This window comes from Neoarius graeffei, chromosome 21 (genome assembly GCF_027579695.1).
Source record: "Neoarius graeffei isolate fNeoGra1 chromosome 21, fNeoGra1.pri, whole genome shotgun sequence".
In the NCBI taxonomy this organism is placed as follows: domain Eukaryota; kingdom Metazoa; phylum Chordata; class Actinopteri; order Siluriformes; family Ariidae; genus Neoarius; species Neoarius graeffei.
The window spans coordinates 48,749,956-48,773,971 of NC_083589.1; the positions used below are offsets into that span (position 1 = coordinate 48,749,956).

A 24,016-nucleotide genomic window follows, 5' to 3' on the forward strand; every position below is an offset into this window, starting at 1 on the left:
TGATTCTAGATTTACCTCAGTGAATTAGGTCAACATTCTTAAGAGATTTTTTTTGGAGGGTGGGGGGGACTCATTAAAAAAAGAGGCTTGGATTTTTTTTTAGGGGATTCATAAAAGAACGAGAACACTTCAACAACCACTCTCTAGTCATCTTTCCCCCCTCAATATCTTCTAACACCTCTCTTTCCAGAATTACACTTGTATACCTGTCTTTCTAATTTAACTTGCTTTTCTTCCTCTATCTTTTACTGTTCTTGCTGGGAATCAAACTCAGGACCTTCTGCTTTGAAGTCTACCACTACACCACAGAGGATTCAGTTGCCATGACTGTACTAAACAACAAAGAAATTAAACATTCCACTAGATTACCCAACCCTAACCCTAATTCACCAAGGTAAATCTCGAATCACTTGGGTCACTCCAGGGCGGCACGGTGGTGTAGTGGTTAGTGCTGTCGCCTCACAGCAAGAAGGTCCGGGTTCGAGCCCCGTGGCCGGCGAGGGCCTTTCTGTGCGGAGTTTGCATGTTCTCCCCGTGTCCGCGTGGGTTTCCTCCGGGTGCTCCGGTTTCCCCCACAGTCCAAAGACATGCAGGTTAGGTTAACTGGTGACTCTAAATTGACCGTAGGTGTGAATGTGAGTGTGAATGGTTGTCTGTGTCTATGTGTCAGCCCTGTGATGACCTGGTGACTTGTCCAGGGTGTACCCCGCCTTTCGCCCGTAGTCAGCTGGGATAGGCTCCAGCTTGCCTGCGACCCTGTAGAACAGGATAAAGCGGCTAGAGATAATGAGATGAGATTTATTTATAAGATTATCAAAAATCTTATAAATTTTTGCCAGCATTTCTCAGGAGAATAGCATTAATTTTACAGCATGGATAGTGATAACGACAGTGTTCACAGCGAAAGCGAGTTTTACTACCCTGAGGAAGACGAAATAACAGAAAACATTTCAGGAGAAAGCTAAAAACCTGTAACTGTTGCTAACGCTGAGCAAAAACATGGCTGAATCCTGAATGACTCAATTTTGTATAAATAGGGGACTACATAGGCGGCAAAATGTAGTTTTTTTTCCTGCCATGGAAGTGCACTTGTATACCGAGGAGGAAGCCATTTGCATTACAGCCGTGAATGAGAATTCAAAATGGCGGCTCGGTTTTCCCTTTCGGGTGCTCTCGTTTTCTGTTAGAATTTGGTAAAGAAAAAAATAAATATATTATTTACCAGCTTAAGGTCGGTCCGTATGCTGAAATACCGCGACCTTGGCCCAGAGGGCCTCGGTCAGTACTTTCAAGACCTCGGTCACAGTATTTCACAATACGGACCTCCCAGCTGGTACATAACGTATGTCTTTATACTAAAACAGTTATCTGCTGCAGGCTCAGTGAATATTGGTAAATAATTGTTAAATAATATTAGCTTATGTGCAATCAAATATTCAGTCATATATTTTAATATCTAGATGTCAAATTAAGATTTTCTGAAAAGATGCACAAACCAGACGGCATGGTGGTGTACTGGTTAGCGCTGTCGCCTCACAGCAAGAAGGTCCAGGTTCAAGCCCCGTGGCCAACGAGGGCCTTTCTGTGCGGAGTTTGCATGTTCTCCCCGTGTCCGCGTGGGTTTCCTCCGGGTGCTCCGGTTTCCCCCACAGTCCAAAGACATGCAGGTTAGGTTAACTGGTGACTCTAAATTGACCGTAAGTGTGAATGTGAGTGTGAATGGTTGTCTGTGTTTATGTGTCAGCCCTGTGATGACCTGGCGACTTGTCCAGGGTGTACCCCGCCTTTCGCCCGTAGTCAGCTGGGAAAGGCTCCAGCTTGCCTGCGACCCTGTAGAAGGATAAAGCGGCTAGAGATAATGAGATGAGATGAGACTTGGGTCAATCCAGATTCATCTGATTTCAAAAATCACCTGTAACAACTACACCATATTCTTCTTTAGTGTTGGCATACTTATAGACTTATAATCCTGTACTTATTGACTGAGAGTACATGGCCTGGCATTTCAGATTCAGATTGATTGCAGACATGAGAGAATTCACAAACAGTGACACAGCCTTTCACAATACAATCAGACCAGGCTGAGACTGAGGGCATTTTCTCGGAGATGGGAGTGAGCTTTTTAGATACACTTCACTCTTCTCTCAGGACATTAATAATTGATATTGAGGAAAATGAAATTGAATGCAAAGCAAGCAGATGAGTGTGAACATCACGGCTTGATCTGGGATTGAAACGGGCCCAACAGTTTCAAGCTTGATAGGTCACATGGAGCTTGTGCTTTATTTAATGGCCACTCTCGTCCTTGATTCTGAAGTGCTTTTGGCAAAGGTGCCACAATTTCTCTGTCACTAATGTCTCTGGTAATTAAGAAGAATGCAAAACACTGTGTCCGTGTCCACTGAGCACATTAAAGTGGGAGGTCATGATAACTGGAATCTAGCTTTGAACGAGGGCTTCTTCCAATTAAATGGAATAAGTACCATCTCACGGACAGCGACTGCGACGCTGCGTCATCTTTGTCTCTATAAAAACTGTGCTTTCTTTTTTTTTTTTTTGAACAAGATATGGCATCTTTCCTTTTTTTCTGTTTATCAAAGAACTAACCTACTGAGTTTAAACTTTCTGGCAGTTTCTTTCTTTCTTTTTTTTCCTGACGCTGTTGTTAACCTCCTTCGTTCCTCTACAGAAACTAAACACCCACCCTTCCACCATAAGAGAAAAATGGAGGACAGGTAGCTACATGTGTACACACACTCAATCATGGTACATGTCAATGAAAGAAAAAAAAAATCAAGCAGACAAAAAAAAAAAAAAGGTGGAGTACCATGTTGTTGAAAACATCTAAATGATCCTGCTGGAGGATGGAAGAAATGAAACTCTCCGAAATTTCTCCTCATGGTAATGATTTGTTCTGGAATATTCTTTACAATTTGCAATATAGCAATATAGAGACACTGGAACCATTCCTCGAAATGTTCTCTTACAGTGCCGAGTTCTTGTCTGCAGACTGAAGGGCTTGTGGTTGTGTCCAGTATCCAGTGCTGCTCCCGTTCACTATAACTATATTGGTCCATTTGTATCACAGGATCCATTGCTCCAAAATGTTTCTATTGTCATTTGCATTGTTACCCTCCTTAGATATAGGTTGGCACTGTCTCCCGTTCAGCAACTCTTCAAACACAAAACACATACACTATTTTGGGATTTTTGCTTTTCAACCCCAAAAGCACCAATTTAGCAATAAAGAGACAACTAAGAACAGCTAGAAACTCTTACACACCTTTCAAGTTTCATGCTGCTGTATTTTCATATACTGATGCACAAATCTCCATTAGTCGCCATTTCATGCTTCCTTTCCCTTTGTTCTCAATGGGAAAGAGATATAATCCTGAAACGTATACTGTTCCTGTTTAGTATCTTCATTTCGGTATCTCAGTAACATACTGGCTTTCGTCTATTCTTTTTTGTCATGGAACGATCAGGGTAGTGATCATTTGCAAAGTCACACGAAAATGGCGTCTGACTGGTGAGATCAGAAATGACTCGGGAACAAACGTATGATTTTGATAATCAGTCATCGTATTGTTTATTTTCTTCACTCAGCATGTGGCTGCACAGTGGCTTTGTCGGAAGCCTCCGCTTAACACACTGTGCCATTTTCTTGCCGAGATTTGGGGCAGGTAGAGCGTGGGATTGGCTGAACGGAGGGAGCCAGCGTGCAGAAGAAGCCGGCGATGAGCGACAGGCCCAGGCCACCCCAAGCACAGAACATGGACCAGCCGTAACCGTGGCTGATGTCGTCTGGGAGGTTGTACAGGTAGCGCGGATAGCGAGAAAGCTCAAAGTTAATTCCTGCTACACAGGTGCACAGCGAGATGATGCAGAAGGTACCTGGGGGAAAAAAAAAAGTCAACGTAAGTTAAAATTGATACCATTCACAATGCAAAGCTCTTAAAAGAGCACTGAAATGACGCACATTTTTATTTGAATGATTCAAAACACCAAAATGTGATACATCGAGATTGGAAACGACTGTAAATGGATGTATGGTTTCAATAATCAAAAGTCTCGTTAATTATAATAATGACACTTGGTCTCTATATGTACAGTGGATATAAATAGTGTACACACCCTGTTAAATGATTAGGTTTTTCTGATGTAAAAAAAAAATGAGATCACGATACATAATTTCAAAACTTTTATCACCTTTAATGTGACCTATAACCTGTACAATTCAACTGAAAAACAAACAAGTTTGTTGGGGGGGCATAAAAAATACAATAAGCTGGTTGCACAAGTGTGCACACCCTTAAATTAATACTTTGTTGAAACATATTTTGATTTAATTACAGCATTCAGTCCTTTTGAGTATACACCTGCCATCAATTAAAATGTCTCTGATTAACTCCAAATAAAGTTCAGACATTTCCTCAGTTGCATCCTCCAGCAAAAGCCAGGGTTCGCAGAGAGCTTACAAAGCATCAAAGGGATCTCATTGTTGAAAGGTATCAGTCAGGAGAAGGGTGCAAAAACATTTCCATGGCATTAGATATACCATGGAGCACAATGAAGACAGTCATCAAGAAGTGGAGAAAATATGGAACAACAGTGACATTACCGAGAACTGGACGTCCTTCCAAAATTGATGAAAAGACAAGACGAAAACTGGTCAGGGAGGCTGCCAAGAGGCCTACAGCAACACTGAAGGAGCTGCAGGAATTTCTGGCAAGTACTGGTTGTGTACTACATGTGACAACAATCTCCCGTATTCTCCATATGTCTGGACTATGAGGTAGGGTCGCAAGACGGAAGCCTTTTCTTACAAAGAAAAACATCTGGGCCCAGTTAAATTTTGCAAAAAAAATACATCAACTCTGTCAAGTACGAGACAGGAGAACCAAGTGCGTGTCACGAACACAAGTTGATTTATTGATAAAGGTGAAAGGAGATGGGGAGAGAGAGAGAGTTTGAGTGGTGGCTGCGGCCGAGCGCGCAGTGGCAGGAGGTCCTTTGGAGAGAGTGGCTTCAGGAGCTGGAACAACACCGGGAACAGACTGGAGCGGGGGGCAGGCAGGTGTTGGCAGGTAGTACGGGGCAGGAAAGCAGTCGTAGTCGGGTCAGGCAAGTTTTCAGAGACGGAGATCAGTTGTGTAGAGAGCAGCAAACAGGAACGTGTTGCTTCGCAGACGAACTGACACTGAGGGTGTTTTCACACCTGGTCCCCTTTAAAGGAACCAGACTCAGTCCTCTTTAAGTGGACCAAAAAGTGGACCAACAGAAAAAGAACTCAGTTCTTTTTGTGTTCACACTGTGAATTTATTACAAAGAGGTCTGGGTTCTCTTTCTGGTCCAGTTAAGCTTTGATGGGGCCTCAGTCCTCTTTCTGTTCACACCAGGTCCTCTAGAGCCCTCAGACCCCCAGTGCACGGAATTCTGGGTAATTTTCTCTTGAATCAAAATGTCTGCTGCCATGCTTGCCCTGCTGTATTCTTTGATCAAAATAGTGCGGATTAAGGAAAATAAATTTATTATATATATATTTATAATATAGTTATATTACTGTGGCCGACTCATCAGTCAGTAAGTTCAGAGAACTGTAAAGCGGCTGTGGTAAGTTCCAAAAGGAAGTTGAGTTTCCCTGCTACAGTCACGTGACCAACTACGGCAAACGAAAAAGGTTAAACTACAGTGAAAACGGTGAAGTGAACCCGGTGCGCTTTTTGTTCACAATGCGCAGGTTAGGCGAACCGTACCGTTGATTTTTAGCGAACCGTACTGAGACCACCTCCTGAGGTGGTCTCCGTTCGGTTCGCTTTAAAGGGGTCTGGGTACGGTTGGAGTGTTCACATATGCGCAAAAAATGCTGAGTCATCGATCTGAGTTCGGTTAGATGGCTGAAAGGGACCAAGTGTGAAAACACCCTGAATGTCTGGAGACCTGTGCCTTAAATACACTCACACAAGGAGCAGGTAACAAGAAGCAGGTGACAGTGATTAAGGGCTTAGAGCAGGTGAGCTTCCTGATTGGTTAGAGTGAGAGTGTGAGGGGGTGTGGCAGCCAGGCAGTGTGTGGTGGAAAATTACCCAATTAGCAGAGCAGGGAGCAGACTCATGACAAACTCTCCCAAAAGCATGTGGGAAAATGTGTTATGGTCTGATGAAACCAAGGTTGAACTTTTTGGCCACAGTTCCAAAAGGTATGTTTGGTACAAAAACACCACTGCGCATCACCAAAAGAACACCATACCCATGGTGAAGCATGGTGGTGGCAACATCATGTTTTGGGGTTGTTTTTCTTCATCTGGAACAGGGGCTTTAGTCAAGGTGGAGGGAATTATGAACAGTTCTAAATACCCGTCAATTTTGGCCCCAAACCTTCAGGTGTCTGCTAGAAAGCTGAAGATGAAGAGGAATTTCATCTTTCAGGAATGACAATGACCCCAAGCATACATTAAAATCAACAAAAGAATGGCTTCACCAAAATTAAAGTTTTGGAACGTCCCAGCCAGAGCCCAGACCTAAATACAACTGAAAATCTGTGGGGTGACCTGAAGAGGGCTGTGCACAAGAGACACCCTCGCAATCTGACAGATTTGGAGCGCTTTTGCAAGGAAGAGTGGCCAAATATTGCCAAGTCTAGATGTGGCAGGCTGATAGACTCCGACCCAAAAAGACTGAATGCTGTAATGAAATCAAAAGGTGCCTCAACAAAGTGTTAGTTTAAGGGTGCGCACACTTATGCAACCAGCTTATTGTACTTTTTTTATTTTATATGTTTTCCCCGGGCGGCATGGTGGTGTAGTGGTTAGCGCTGTCACCTCACAGCAAGAAGGTCCGGGTTCGAGCCCCGTGACCGGCGAGGGCCTTTCTGTGCGGAGTTTGCATGTTCTCCACGTGGGTTTCCTCTGGGTGCTCCGGTTTCCCCCACAGTCCAAAGACATGCAGGTTAGGTTAACTGGTGACTCTAAATTGACCGTAGGTGTGAATGTGAGTGTGAATGGTTGTCTGTGTCTATGTGTCAGCCCTGTGATGACCTGGCGACTTGTCCAGGGTGTACCCCGCCTTTCACCCGTAGTCAGCTGGGATAGGCTCCAGCTTGCCTGCGACCCTGTAGGACAGGATAAAGCGGCTAGAGATAATGAGATGAAATGAGATGTTTTTCCCTCTAACAGATTTGTTTGTCAATTGAATTGTACAGGTTATAGACTACATTTAAAGGTGGGAAAAGTTTTGAAATTATTTATCATGGTCTTTTTTTTAACATCAGAAAAACCTATCATTTTAACGGGGTGTGTACACTTTTTATATCCACTGTATAACCACTCTAACTCCTTACATCACGCATCTTGTGTATGCTGTGACCGAGCGAACGCGCAGCCCCTGACCCTCAGTGGAACCTTCTGTTTTTATGACTGAGCATCTTCATTGGCTTTTTAATTGCCTCCTTATTATTCAAGAGTAGACTACTACATTAATGCCACCCATTTTAATTGCATCTTCGCTTTGCTCCCCACAGCTCTGGAGTTGCACAGTGCATACAGAAGAGGCAGTGTGACGTGAGGGGAGGCCGCCGTGTTCACCAAAATCAACATCTACATTAAAGCTTTCAGCATACTTCCTGGAGGGGAGATGTCTGGCTGGCTGTGCCAAACAATATGATGTAATGTTGTGAAAAAAAATCCCTGAAGACTTTGATATATCAGGTACATATTAGATTATCAAAATACGCTGCACAAAAACAACTACACCAAGGAGTGTAGACAGCAACTGGTCAATGCAAATGAAGTGGGAAGATTAACATTTTTTAATGATGGAAAGCAAAAGGGTTTTGTGTGAATATGTAACCATTAAAAAACTATGCGGTATCTCATCTCATTATCTCTAGCCACTTTATCCTTCTACAGGGTTGCAGGCAAGCTGGAGCCTATCCCAGCTGACTACGGGCGAAAGGCGGGGTACACCCTGGACAAGTCGCCAGGTCATCACAGGGCTGACACATAGACACAGACAACCATTCACACTCACATTCACACCTACGGTCAATTTAGAGTCACCAGTTAACCTAACCTGCATGTCTTTGGACTGTAGGGGAAACCGGAGCACCCGGAGGAAACCCACGTGGACACGGGGAGAACATGCAAACTCTACACAGAAAGGCCCTCGCCGGACACGGGGCTCGAACCCGGACCTTCTTGCTGTGAGGCGACAGCGCTAACCACTACACCACCGTGCCGCCACTATGCGGTATATGTGGTGTAATTTAGTTTTAAGCAACTTGCCAGTCACTGAAAGGTCATTGTGTGCACTTTTACCTCAGCATGAGCATACATGTCAACCTATACGGAATGTCCGTATTTTATACGGATTTGATTCAATAAACGTAGTATACGGGCGTACAAATAAAGTTATACGGATTCTTTAAAAAAACTTCAATATTTATTTAGCGCTATAATCAATTCCCACGATGATAAAAGAGCGCATAACATTTTCAAACGTACTGTACACCACAGAAAGCACAAACAGCCAGTAAAGAGTCTTATGAAATCACGCATTATCTTGTGGTAGCGAGACTTCATTCCACTTTTGATCATGCGCACACCGCATTGCGAGAATCCCGCCAACTGGGAAGTAACATTTTGTTTGAAATGCGTATTTCCACCTGAGCGACTTTCACTAGCGACTCAAAAGATTCTGAATGGGCACTCCGGCAAGATCAACACAGACACTTGCTGTGACATGCAGCCTAGTGAGGTATTGGTGCAGACTGCTAAAAAAAGCTGTCATGGAGTACAATTCAGAACATTAGAGTGACACTTTGTGTTTTTGTCAAACATTGGAGCTTTGTATTAATTCTGAAGGTTTATTGTTATTAATGTTGAATAAAAAGTAACTTCGATATACAGTAGGGCAAAAAAGTATTTAGTCAGCCACCAATTGTGTAAGGTCTCCCACTTAAAAAGATGAGAGGGGCCTGTAATTTTCATCATAGGTACACTTCAACTATGAGAGACAGAATGGGGGGAAAGAATCCAGGAAATCACATTGTAGGATTTTTAATGAATTAATTGGTAAATTCCTCGGTAAAATAAGTATTTGGTCACCTACAAACAAGCAAGATTTCTGGCTCTCACAGACCTGTAACAACTTCTTTAAGAGGCTCCTCTGTCCTCCACTCGTTACCTGTATTAATGGCACCTGTTTGAACTCGTTATCAGTATAAAAGACACCTGTCCACAACCTCAAACAGTCACACTCCAAACTCCACTATGGCCAAGACCAAAGAGCTGTCAAAGGACACCAGAAACAAAATTGTAGACCTGCACCAGGCTGGGAAGACTGAATCTGCAATAGGTAAGCAGCTTGGTGTGAAGAAATCAACTGTGGGAGCAATTATTAGAAAATGGAAGACATACAAGACCACTGATAATCTCCCTCGATCCGGGGCTCCACGCAAGATCTCACCCCGTGGGGTCAAAATGATCACAAGAACGGTGAGCAAAAATCCCAGAACCACATGGGGGACCTAGTGAATGACCTGCAGAGAGCTGGGACCAAAGTAACAAAGACTACCATCAGTAACGCACTACGCCGCCAGGGACTCAAATCCTGCAGTGCCAGACATGTCCCCCTGCTTAAGCCAGTACATGTCCAGGCCCGTCTGAAGTTTGCTAGAGAGCATTTGGATGATCCAGAAGAGGATTGGGAGAATATCATATGGTCAGATGAAACCAAAATAGAACTTTTTGGTAAAAACTCAACTTGTCGTGTTTGGAGGAGAAAGAATGCTGAGTTGCATCCAAAGAACACCATACCTACTGTGAAGCATGGGGGTGGAAACATCATGCTTTGGGGCTGTTTTTCTGCAAAGGGACCAGGACGACTGATCCGTGTAAAGGAAAGAATGAATGGGGCCATGTATCGTGAGATTTTGAGTGAAAACCTCCTTCCATCAGCAAGGGCATTGAAGATGAAACGTGGCTGGGTCTTTCAGCATGACAATGATCCCAAACACACCGCCCGGGCAACGAAGGAGTGACTTCGTAAGAAGCATTTCAAGGTCCTGGAGTGGCCTAGCCAGCCTCCAGATTTCAACCCCATAGAAAATCTTTGGAGGGAGTTGAAAGTCCGTGTTGCCCAGCGACAGCCCCAAAACATCACTGCTCTAGAGGAGATCTGCATGGAGGAATGGGCCAAAATACCAGCAACAGTGTGTGAAAACCTTGTGAAGACTTAGTGCCCTGTCACACTATGACGTTCTCACCAGCGTTCGAGTAACGTGTTGCGAAATGCAGAGGAACGTCGAGAACGTTAGAAAAAAGTTACAAGAAAGTTAGACGAGCGTTGGCAAACGTTGGGGAACGTCAAGGGACGTCGGCGAACGCTGAGGGTGAAAAATAGTTTTGGGTGTGCACAAAAATTCAGGACGTTCTATCAAAACGCTACTTACACGTTAGAGGAACGTTACACGAAAGTTTGCGGGCGTTACTCGAACGTTACTCGAAAGTCAGGACGTTCCCTGGACGCTAGGCGGACGCCGGCCCATCAGGGTCGAGTGTCCAGCGCGTGCCTAGCGCTTGGGTAACGCTTGCCTAACGCCTGTGTAACGTCCATCGAACGTCTGTCCAGCGTGTCGCCAACGTTTTTCAGCGTTCGTCAGCGTTCGCCGAGCGTTCTTAACGCTCATGTAACGCTCTTTCAACATCTTTCTAACGTCTGTCAGCGTTCTGAATTTTTCCAGCGTCTGTGTAACGTCCAGAACATTACCTGGACGCAAGGCAGACGCTACCCAAACGCTATGATAACGCTATCAAAGCGCTGTGGACGCTATGAGAACGCTAGGTTTTGCTGCTATTTTGGACCACAAACGTCGTCTGACACTGAGGGAACGTTGGCTGAGCATTACCCAAGCGTTACAAGACATCGTTGACCTAGAAACTTAATTTGAAGAACGTCGACGTTCCCCGGCGTTTCTCAAATTTTTAAAAACGCAACCAAACGTCGAACAAAACGCTATAGTGTGACAGGGCCATTACAGAAAACGTTTGACCTCTGTCATTGCCAACAAAGGGTATATAACAAAGTATTGAGATGAACTTTTGTTATTGACCAAATACTTATTTTCCACCATAATTTGCAAATAAATTCTTTAAAAATCAGACTGTGATTTTCTGGATTTTTTTTCTCATTCTGTCTCTCATAGTTGAAGTGTACCCATGATGAAAATTACAGGCCTCTCTCATCTTTTTAAGTGGGAGAACTTGCACAATTGGTGACTGACTAAATACTTTTTTGCCCCACTGTATCATTGTTAATTATCATTCAAATTTTAGGTAAATTATTTTAATTTGCATCTTATACGGATTTTATAAGGGAAATACGGATTTTGGAGGTTGGTTATACAGGTTTGATTGACCAAAGGTTGACATGTATGCATGAGTGAAGAAAATAGTCACATTTAAAGCTATCGGGCAGGTAAATCTTTTGAAACTTTTTTTTTTTTACATCCTGACAGCAACGAATAAATCAAATGCTTTGACAATTTAAAAAAAAAAAAATTGTCATTTGTGGCAGTCACGGGGCTGTAAAAATCCTGTCCAATTATTTCACTTGGTCCAAATGAAATGATTGGATGGCCTGTCTGACTACCAACCTACACACACTCTCCCAGTGCACTCAATGCACATGATCAGAGTCTTCCACTAGGTTAGACAGACATATTGCAGACAAACTGCTAAAGCTAGGGAGCTAGTTGACAGCTGTAAGTACTAACAATAGCCATGTTCATTGTTGAAGAAGAAGAAACCTTTATTTGTCACATGCACACTTCAAGCACAGTGAAATTCATCCTCTGCATTGAACCCATCTGAAGCAGTGAACACACGCGCACACACACCCAGAGCAGTGGGCAGCCACACCAGAACACCCGGGGAGCAGTCAGGGGTTAGGTACTTTGCTCAAGGGCACTCCAGCCCAAGGCCGCCCCACGTTAACCTAACTGCATGTCTTTGGACTGTGGGGGAAACCGGAGCACCCGGAGGAAACCCACACAGACACGGGGAGAACATGCAAACTCCACACAGAAAGGCCCTCGGCAGCCACTGGGTTCGAACCCGGAACCACATTCATTATAATAATGTTAGGTGTTTTCTTACATGAATGAAACATGAGGTAGTTGGATATGACAATGATGTGCTATGCTCCTCCTCCTAACTCTCTCCTCATGGTCTAGTAGTAGTCAGGCAGTGCGCATTCATGTGTTTTAGATGAGTGGCTTTGGAGGGAGGGCTAAAGGGAGGCGGTGGGAATTTTCAGTTGAATACTTCCAAGATCTAGCTTACTCTTGCTGAGTTCTACAAAATTACCTACCCTAGCTTTAAGTCATTTTCCTGTGCAGCTCAAATCAAATTGGAATCAAATTCATATTTATTTGTCACATACAGAATACAACATGCAGTGAAATGCTTATTGCAATGGTCTCTAGGTCGTAAAGATAGTTTGGGGGGGAGTAGTAAAAAGGAAAGGGAGTAAAATAGAATGTAATAAATAGAATAAAAAATAAGAATGTGATGGAGTGCTCTGCAGAATATACACAATAGACAAAATATGCACGCGTGTGTGTGTGTGTGTGTGTGTGTGTATATATATATATATATATATATATATATATATATATATATATATAAAAAAAAAAGAGTGAGTCCGACTCATTTTAAGGACTTGACTTGGACTTGAGCACTGATGACTTGGACTCAGACTCGTAAATTGGAGACAAGGAATCGGATTTTTTTCTTTATTTTTTGTAAGATACCATAATAATTTGGCATAAGATATTTACCTTGCCCACTACGGAGTAAGCAGGGCGAGGTATTGTTTTCGGTCGGGTTCCTTTTTTTTTTTGTTAGCAACATTATGGGAAAATGGCTGGACCAATCTTCATGAAACTTTCAGGATAGATGGGCAATGGTCTCAAATAGAACTGCCAACATTTTGAGGGTCATCTGGTCAAGGTCACGGTGACCAAAACGGTAAAAAAAAAAAAGCTCTGAGCTCAGACTGCAGAAACGCTGCCTTGGAAAGACTCCTCTCACAAACATGCTGATTGGATCACTACCCAGCTCATTTGCATACACTGTGCTGTCATTGGATGGTTTCTTGGTTCATTTACATAGGAAGGGGTTTTGGCCACGCCCAATTTAAACCCCAGTAATGATAACTTCCCCACTCTGTAGATTTTTTATTATTATTATTATTAGACTAGACTAAAGAAATCACTTTCAGACATGTTTATGCTTATTACAGAGGGAAAGTGCGTTCCACTGAGCTCTAGCGCCGGGCCATTTCCGGGAAATAAGAGTTTGGGTCATGGTGACAGCGTGTGCATGTCAGCCTCGGTTCGAAGGTTTCAGTTTCGAAAACTGTAAGAGGTAAGAGTAGAATAATATAAAGTACAGGCACTTGGTATAGTTTACTTCTGTGATTTTTAAATTGTTCATTATTGGATTACGCTTCATTTTTGTGGCTACTGCCTCATAGAGTTAATATATATGCTATATTTACTGTATGGACATGGGATCAGAAAACAATTTTATTTATAAGCAGTAGCCACATGGACCCATAGGGTACTTTTTTCTTTTTTTTTTGCGATATCTTCCTTCATATTCATCATAAGTGCTACCGGGCAAGGTTTGTTTTGCCTGGCAACATTTTTATACCTACGTTAATTTTTATATTAATTTCGTGCAAGAGAATACACATTCACCTGTTCATGCATGATGTTCAGGAAAAAACTAACGTTAATGATGCTAAAATGGCTTTTTTAATGGATTGTCTGCTTTGCTTATATAGACTTTTAGTGCAGTGGGAAAAAATGCACTGCTATGTGTTCCATATGTAGAAGAACTATCGAGGAGACGACGGCGACAACCTCGAACTCCAATTGTCATTTGGCAAGACTCCACCCAGAGAAGGAAGTGACACGCTATGTTCATTGCTCTGTTGATAGCGTGGCTTGCTGAGCGATGAACTAGCTAGTGTTAACCCTCTCTCATGTTATTTGTCCTGTTGATAGTGGGCGGGACTTGGTGATCGATGAACAAGCTTTTTATCAGTAGTCTATTAACTAAAATGGGGCAGTCGAGCAGTAACGGTCTGACAGTGCCACTCATGCACTATATGACCTACACTGGTTGCCAATTGCCTTCAGGATTGAGTTCAAGCTCACTCTTAGTTTTCAAGTGCCTCCATAATCTCGCCCCGAAGTACCTTAGTGACTTACTTAGTGTCAGGGAATTTATGAGATCAACTCGAGTATCAGGTCAAGGTCTTCTTCTTACCATTCCTAAAACTACACGGAAGGCCTTTGCTGACAGGTCCTTTGGTGTTTGTGGTCCTAGACTATGGAATAACCTCCCAGTATCCTTAAAATCAATTGACTCTTGTGAGGAGTTTCGCAGCAAATTGAAAACTCATCTTTTCTCCAGGGCTTTCCATAATATGTTGAGTTAAAATTCAAATCATAAACAGTCCCGGTCATGTTCATAGATTACAAACGTGGCCAGTGGATTTTTTAAGATCTTAAGTTGTTAAATTACCCCTTAATTTCTCATCTCATCTCATTATCTCTAGCCGCTTTATCCTGTTCTACAGGGTCGCAGGCAAGCTGGAGCCTATCCCAGCTGACTACGGGCGAAAGGCGGGGTACACCCTGGACAAGTCGCCAGGTCATCACAGGGCTGACACATAGACACACACAACCATTCACACTCACATTCACACCTACGGTCAATTTAGAGTCACCAGTTAACCTAACCTGCATGTCTTTGGACTGTGGGGGAAACCGGAGCACCCGGAGGAAACCCACGCGGACACGGGGAGAACATGCAAACTCCGCACAGAAAGGCCCTCGCCGGCCACGGGGCTCGAACCCGGACCTTCTTGCTGTGAGGCGACAGTGCTAACCACTACACCACCGTGCTGCCCCCCTTAATTTCTATTTATTTTTATTTATTTTCATTTTATTATTCTTAATTTGTTAAATTTATTTCTAGTCTACATTTTAATTTTACTTTAAATTTTATCTCTATCATTATTTTATTATTTAAAATTATATCTAGTTTTATTCTATTTTACTTTTTACATGTTGTTAAGTGCCATAGTGTGTGTGTATATATATATATTGTACAATTATGTGCGCTATATAAATGCTAATAAACTTAACATTAGTCCAACACAGTAGCAGAGACGCTTTCACATAAAGGCAGCAACAGCCACCGTCAAATGGTGCAGTTGGAGTCTTGTTCTCGGACTCGACTCGGATCAATAGTGGACTTGATTTGAAATTTTCTTTAATGACTTGGACTTGAACACTGGGGACTTGAGACTGGACTCGGACTTGGTTTAGTGACTCGACTACAACACTGCACTATACAGAATATGTATAAATATATTGCACACAAGAAATATATTGTACTGTAACGAATATATTGCGATGTTGAAACGTGCCCTTCATATTGTAATGAGGGACAAAAAATGAATTGAAACCCAAACCACCTAAGTTCAATATACAGACTTGGTGTATATTGCATAAGCTGCTGATTTTAATTATGTGACAAGGCGAAACGATTTTTTTTTAATCTTCAGTCATTGCAACAAAATGGGTCCTACTATCTACACTCTGTTTGTCCTTCAATGAAAACATAAGAAAAAAGTGTTAAGGTTTTTTTTGGGGAACTCAAAGACACCTGAACCGCAGTGCATCAATGTTTCAGTGTCTAAGTGACTAGCACTGTATACTGCTATGGCAGTAATAACTAGCTTGCTGCAGTACACTACTGCTGTACAAAAGTGAGACATGCTTCAACACTGTGAACTTAAAAGAAAATTAATTTTTATAAAATTAACCCTGCCGCACGCCTACACCTGTCACCAAGCTCTAATCTGTAATTAAAGCTCTTCAATGGGCAGCATGCGGAAAAAATAGTCAGTATAAAGAGCAGAGAAAGTTTAAGTGCTTTTAACAACTTTACTTAAATGAGACTTTCACAGTGCTTTGTGCACAAAAGTTGTATTTTATTATGTTGAGATTTTAATCACTATAATGAGTTTCCTTGAAAAAAAAAACATTCCTGGACATTTTATTCATAACACCATCGTCTCATATTGATTGACTCGTCACAGGTACTCTGCCAGCCTCTGCTGCACACTGTGTTTGTGTGTGTGTGTGTTAGTGTTGTAGTCGAGTCACTGAACCTCGAGTCCAAGTTCAGTCTCGAGTCCCCAGTGATCAAGTCTGAGTCAAGTTCAAGTCATGAAAGAAAATTTTGAGTCGAGTCCGAGAACAAGACTCCACCTGCACCATTTGACGGTGGCTGTTGCTGCCTTTATGTGAAAGCGTCTCTGCTACTGTGTTGGACTAACGTTACTGTTTGACTGTCCCATTTTAGTTCATAGGCTATAGATAAAAAGCTTGTTCATCGCTCAGCAAGCCCTGCCCACTATCAACAGGGCAAATAACATGAGAGAGGGTTAACACTAGCTAGTTCATCAGTCAGCAAACCCTATCATCAACAGAGCAATGAACATAGCGTGTCACTTCCTTCTCTGGGTGGAGTCTTGCCAAATGACGATTGAAGTTCGAGGTTGTCCCCGTCGTCTCCTCATCTCATCTCATTATCTGTAGCCGCTTTATCCTTCTACAGGGTCGCAGGCAAGCTGGAGCCTATCCCAGCTGACTACGGGCGAAAGGCGGGGTACACCCTGGACAAGTCGCCAGGTCATCACAGGGCTGACACATAGACACAGACAACCATTCACACTCACATTCACACCTACGGTCAATTTAGAGTCACCAGTTAACCTAACCTGCATGTCTTTGGACTGTGGGGGAAACCGGAGCACCCGGAGGAAACCCACACGGACACGGGGAGAACATGCAAACTCCACACAGAAAGGCCCTCGCCGGCCCCGGGGCTCGAACCCAGGACCTTCTTGCTGTGAGGCGACAGCGCTAACCACTACACCACCGTGCCGCCCCCGTCATCTCCTCGATAGTTTTTTTTTTTTTTTTACATATGGAACACATAGCAGCGCATTTTTTTCCCCACTGCACAAGAAGTCTGTATAAGCAAAGCGGACAATCCTAGGAGCTTCTCTCCAGGCATTTTGGCGCCATTAGTGTTAGTTTGTTCCTGAACATGACCTATGAACAGGTGAATGTGCATTCTCTTGCACGAAATTAGTATACAAATTTATGTAGATATAAACATGCCAAATTATTATGATATGTTACAAAAAATAAATAAAAATCCGAGTCCTTGTCTCCAATTTAGGAGTCCGAATGCAGTTAATGTACGAGTCTGAGTCCAAGTCCGAGTCATCAGTGCTCAAATCCAACTCAAGTCACGAGTCCTTAAAATTAGGACATGAGTCAGACTCGAGTACTACAAGCCTGGTGTGTTATTTGACTCACCGCCCATGAGGAAGAGCAGACCCGCCACATACTGCATGAGGCCTCGGTCCCAGCAGCAGCCAAGCATGCCAACGATCCAGCCGAAAAGGATTATGGCCACGGCCATGCCCATGAAGCCCGCCGTCATCCTACGCAGGTCTATGCAGACACACACACAACACCAGGTCAGGTCCACTGCAATTCATAACTCAAGAACTCATAACATACAGCTTTTTAAATGTATTTTTTGTTCAGTTATGGAACAGTTCTCATTCATATTACCTTCATCCTGGTTTGAACACAATCGTGTATGCTAATCATTTAGCCTAAAAGCACTATACAGTATTTTGAAACCAAGAACGTGTGAATCAAAGTAATAATCTGTAAACACAGATTAAAAATGAAAGCAGCAATTGCGCTCTTGTTTAGTTCAAAGACTATTCCTTTACTTTTCAGCAGGATGAATTCCATGCTGTTTTCCTTCTGTGTGTGTGTGTGTGTGTGTGTGTGTGTGTGTGTGTGTGTATATCTATACTGTATATACTGTGTGGGTGGTGGGTGGGTGTGTAGAGGAGCATAAAAGCACATGCTGTATATTTATTAGGGTCAACTATGTAAACTCAAGGCCAGGTCACACAGCTTCAGCGTCTGTGTGCTGTTTTTAATCTCACAGTTGAGTTCTCTCAGTATGAGTGGCCCAAAACCCTGAGACAACAGCCGGATGTGAAAAGGTTGCAAGGTTCTCCTCAGAGAGAAGGACTGAAGATATTGGATGAAACTGAGCTGGAGCTAGAAAACCATATTTGATCTTCCTGAGCAAGACGGCTGTGTTTTGAGATTACAGTTTTACACAACTGTCACCGCAGACGTGTGATTCTCATTTAACTAGGACATACGGATCAAAACAGACTGCTCTTATGTTCCTTTGCTATCTCATACGCGCGCGCGCACACACACACACACACACAGCTGCTTATTGCTTAAATCATTGCATACAAAATACTATTTGCAATCAGCACTGTGTTTCTAGAAAAGAAAAACATATTCATGTGTAGTAATGTGACATCTGTGAGGGTTGCGTGTGAAAACCAAATTGCCTTCCTGAGCTTACATGCTTGCTAAAACTCTGCGGTTTTGTACTGGGCATTGTGTACGAGTGCTCCAGGACTGTAGGTGGCACTGTTAAAATTTCATGACAGTTTTCAAAACAATAGGCAGAAGATTGTTGTTCAGTGTCAGGTATCTTGGAATGACTAGGCTTACAGGCTTTGTCTATAACATGTTAGCATGTTTTTCATTCATTCGTTGTGGTCAAGAGAACTGAGCTGCTCCACTTTACTTTGGGTGAATATGATACTATAGTTTGGCAGAAATGTTCATTATAGCATGGCGATGATGATGATGTAATACAGTTTCACACTGCTTTATGAATAAGTTCTTACATTACACGGTTGTGAAATTTATTACTTCAGTAAAGGCATCTAGTTGCTGCTGTGTGAATATTATAATCAAGAAGGTCAGATGCCTTAGCATAGCTAATTTAAAGACTTTACTCATAATTGCCTTGTACAGCCCATGTGTAGTGCACGCAATTTATACTATAGACTCAGTCACAGAAAAATGTAGTGGAAAAAGGAACGCTGTAACATAGTAAAAGTACATCTTGGTCTTTACATATGTACTTGAGTAAGGTTAAATGGTTAAACGACATTATGCTTACAAATACAATTTATTTAAATGTCACTGCTGCTTTTTTGTCGTTGATTCAAAACTTGAGACCGAGTAGATCACTGCTGTTTTCATTCATCATTCAGGCCTACTGTAAATCACAGAGTATCACCAATATAGAGGTGGAAAAATGTACTCTTACAAGTACAATTTGCAGTAAAGAGTTGTAATAGCAGTCGAAATACCAAATACCAGTCATAATACCAGTTTAATACCAAATAATACCAGTGGTAATACCAAATACCAGTTGTGATACCTAATGCCGGTTGTAATAACAATTGTAATACCCAATACTGGTTGTAATACCAGCTGTAATACCTAATACCGGTTGCAATACCTAATACTGGTTCTAATACCAGTTGTAATACCTAATACCGGTTGTAATAACAATTGTAATACCTAATACTGGTTGTAATACTTAATACCAGTTGTAATACCAATTGTAATACCTAATACCGGTTGTAGTACCCATTACCTGTCATAATAGTCGTAATACTGGTTCTAATACTGGTTGTAATAACAATTGTAATACCAGTTGTAATACCTAATACCAGTTGTAATACCTAATACCGGTTGTAATAACAATTGTAATACCTAATACTGGTTGTAATACTTAATACCAGTTGTAATACTGGTTTTAATACTTAATACCGGTTGTAATACCTAATACTGGTTGTAATACCGATTACCTCTCATAATAATAGTCGTAATACCAGTTGTAATACCTAATACCAGTTGTAATACTCAATACCAGTTGTAATACCAGTTGTAATACCTAATACCAGTTGTAATAACAATTGTAATACCTAATACTGGTTGTAATACTTAATACTGGTTGTAATACCAGTTGTAATACCTATTACCTTGTCATAAGTCATAATACCAGTTGTAATACCTAATGCCGGTTGTAATACCAGTTGTGATGCCTAATGCTGGTTGTAATAACAATTGTAATACCTAATACTAGTTGTAATACCAGTTGTAATACCTGTCATAATAATAGTCGTAATACCAGTTGTAATACCTAATACCAGTTGTAATACTTAATACCGGTTGCAATACCTAATACTTGTTCTAATACTGGTTGTAATAACAATTGTAATACTGGTTGTAATACTTAATACCGGTTGTAATACCAATTGTAATACCGTTTGTAATACCTAATACTGGTTCTAATACTGGTTGTAATACCAATTGTAATACCAGTTGTAATACCTAATACTGGTTGTAATTCCAATTGTAATACCTAATACCGGTTGTAATACCCATTACCTGTCATAATAGTCGTAATACTGGTTCTAATACTGGTTGTAATAACAATTGTAATACCAGTTGTAATACCTAATACCAGTTGCAATACCTAATACCGGTTGTAATAACAATTGTGATACCTAATACTGGTTGTAATACTTAATACCGGTTGTAATACTGGTTGTAATACTTAATACCGGTTGTAATACCTAATACTGGTTGTAATACCAGTTGTAATACCGATTACCTCTCATAATAACAGTCATAATACCAGTTGTAATACCTAATACCAGTTGTAATACTCAATACCAGTTGTAATACCTAATACCAGTTGTAATAACAATTGTAATACTTAATACTGGTTGTAATACCAGTTGTAATACCTATTACCTTGTCATAAGTCATAATACCAGTTGTAATACCTAATGCCGGTTGTAATACCAGTTGTGATGCCTAATGCCGGTTGTAATAACAATTGTAATACCTAATACTGGTTGTAATACCTGTCATAATAATAGTCGTAATACCAGTTGTAATACTTAATACCGGTTGCAATACCTAATACTTGTTCTAATACCGGTTGTAATAACAATTGTAATACCAGTTGTAATACCTAATACTGGTTGTAATAACAATTGTAATACTGGTTGTAATACTTAATACCGGTTGTAATAACAATTGTAATACCTAATACCAGTTGTAATACTCAATACCGGTTGTAATACCAGTTGTAATACCTAATACCAGTTGTAATAACAATTGTAATACCTAATACCAGTTGTAATACTCAATACCGGTTGTAATACCAGTTGTAATACCTAATGCCAGTTGTAATAACGATTGTAATACCTAATACTGGTTGTAATACTTAATACTGGTTGTAATACCAGTTGTAATACCTATTACCTTGTCATAAGTCATAATGCCGGTTGTAATACCCAATGCCGGTTGTAATACCAGTTGTAGTACCTAACTCCCAACTGCTCCCTGGGCGCTGTTAGCATGGCTGCCCACTGCTCTGGGTACATGTGTGTGCTCATTGCTCACTTGTGTGTGCATGTGTGTGTTCACTGCTTCAGATGGGTTAAATGCAGAGAGGAATTTCACAAGCGTGTGATCAAACAAGTTTTTCTTCTCAATACCAGTTGTAATACCAAATATCAGTTGTAATACCAGTTGTAATCCCTAATACCATTCGTAATACCAGTTGTAATACCTAAATATACATTTCAGTAAGTCTTAATGGTAGGACAGTGTGTTTTTTCTTACAGAGTCTACATAATTTTAATGCAACTAGAAAACAAGTTGGAGCCAGAGAAACCTCACTCAGTCTGACACTTGATAATCCCAGTCCCAGATTTATGTATCATGTATTTTGTGCCAACTTGTAGTTAATTAAACTACAGAGACTGAAATAGCTAAACTTTTTTTTTTTACATTTCCAATGATATCACTGTTGATCCATCACCTCTTAAATCCCAGTTTAACCTCTGGTATTACAACTCTTTTCTAAATGTGCTGTGGATTTTCTGGGCTACAACCCCAAATACAAGGGCTAGCAATAGCATTCAGATAGTCCCTATACATTAATAATGACACAGAGTTTTCTGTCTAGAATGCTGTAAGGCAGTGTTCAGGGTGGCGGTGATTAAAAATTCTTTCTTGGGACATCCTGAGTGGCTCAACAGAAAAGCATTCGTTCCTTCGATTGTAAGTTCAAACCCTGATAAATGCAACAGCCACTGACGGTTGGGAGCCAAGAAGGCCAAATTAGCCATGATCTCTGCATGTGAGGGATGGCTGCTTCTTCCTACCCAGTCAATCAGCGCAACACTAGACAACTGCGGATGTCTGGGAGCTCATGTATGCGTAAGATGGTGGATAGCGTTTTATTTATTTATTTTTTGGAGTATGTTACACTGTCCTGTGATAAAGCACGAGGAGCATTTTAAAAAATTGACTGGCTTTATGGTATATGTCTCAGAGGAAGCACATGTGAGCCTTCACCTTCCTCAGTTGGTAGTTGTATGATAAGGAGAGTTAGGTAGTGGATGGCAATTGGCAGGTGACCCAATTGGAGAGGAAAAATTCAAAAAGAAGGCCCCCCCCCCCAAAAGAAAGCACTCTCCAGTTCTGTTGCACATGTTTCATCTTCACTTTGGTGAATAAATCTTTCTCATGCGAATGTAAGAAGAACCTTGTGTGGTTGGACCTGGTCAGGAGATTTAATGGTGCTCTCAGACTGGGCAAAGACTGGACACCTTGTACTCTCTGAGAAATTACAGAGATCAGCCAGGAACACACAGAAAAAGGTGAGTCTATGTTGAGGTTAAGCCAGTATCTCACTGGGCTGCAGCAGCCTGCGACTAGTTGGAGACACAACAATTGCGATAAAATATGCGAATTAGCGACAATTTTCACTTGGAATCACACTGAATTGATATTCGCATATTTTACCGCAATTGTGTCTCCAACTAGTCGCAGGCTGTCGCAGCCCAGTGAGATACTGGCTGAACTTGCATTTCCTGTCTCACGGAAACTGACTTGAGAAGGGTTCGTGACGGCTTTGCGACACCAGCGACACATTTGCGGCTATTTTGAGAGAAATTTTGTCGCACAAATTTTTTGAACATGTTCAAAATTTCAGCGACGAAGGAGCAACACTTTGCGACTCATGCGAGGAAATTGAGAAGCCCCACGAATGTTTCAAGACACTTTTGAAACTCTCTCGTGAATGACGTTCGCAAGCTGTTGCAGCCCAGTGAGATACTGGCTTTTGAGGGACGTTACAGAGAGATTTTGAAGGTTGGAAGGTTCTGGAACCAAAGCAAAGTCATTGTGCAAAAGGAGGCGCCACAGTCAGTAACACGTTTAACTGTGACTCAAACAGTATTTAGCCTCCACTTGATATAGATCTCTGTGTTGCTAAAACCAGCAGGCACCTGTGTGTCTGTGCATCTGTACATCTTTTTTTTTTTTTTTCCTCACCTTTTGGGTGAATTTGAGCATTGACAAGAGGTGCTTTCCACTGAATGAATGCACTGTGCTGCTCTCTTGTGCATGAAAGCAGAGGTGTATAATTATGTATGCGGAAAGAGCTGGCAATTAGGCCTCATCTCATCTGAATATAGAGTGAGTGACAGCGAGGATGAGCTGTCATTATGTGATGCAGGAGCTTTTTTTTTAATCACAGTTGTGATGTCTTTGACAGCAATGTTAAGCATGAAAGTTGATGTGAAAATACTGTAGACAAACGTAGATGAAAAACATTTAAATTTTTAAAAGTCAACTAAAAATTGTTACACACATGTATAGATAGGTGGGTGGCACGGTGGTGTAGTGGTTAGCACTGTCGCCTCACAGCAAGAAGGATCTAGGTTCGAGCCCAGCGGCCGGCGAGGGCCTTTCTGTGCGGAGTTTGCATGTTCTCCCTGTGTCCGTGTGGGTTTCCTCCGGGTGCTCCGGTTTCCCCCACAGACCAAAGACATGCAGGTTAGGCTAATTGGTGGCTCTAAATTGACCGTAGGTGTGAATGTGAGTGTGAATGGTTGTCTGTGTCAGCCCTGTGATAACCTGGCGACTTGTCCAG

General features: G+C 41.8%; 1 protein-coding gene across 1 annotated transcript in view; it reads right to left on the reverse strand.

Moving 5' to 3' along the window:
- Positions 1–3,643: 3,643 nt before the first annotated feature.
- Positions 3,644–24,016, reverse strand: part of tmem178bb (transmembrane protein 178Bb) — a 238,436-nt gene continuing 218,063 nt past the window's right edge. Inside the window, exons 3-4 of the mRNA XM_060903297.1 lie at positions 17,470–17,607; positions 3,644–3,894 (exon numbers count right to left, since the gene is read on the reverse strand). Of these exons, the coding sequence (XP_060759280.1) occupies positions 3,644–3,894; positions 17,470–17,607 (389 nt within the window). The remainder of the gene's footprint in view (positions 3,895–17,469; positions 17,608–24,016) is intronic.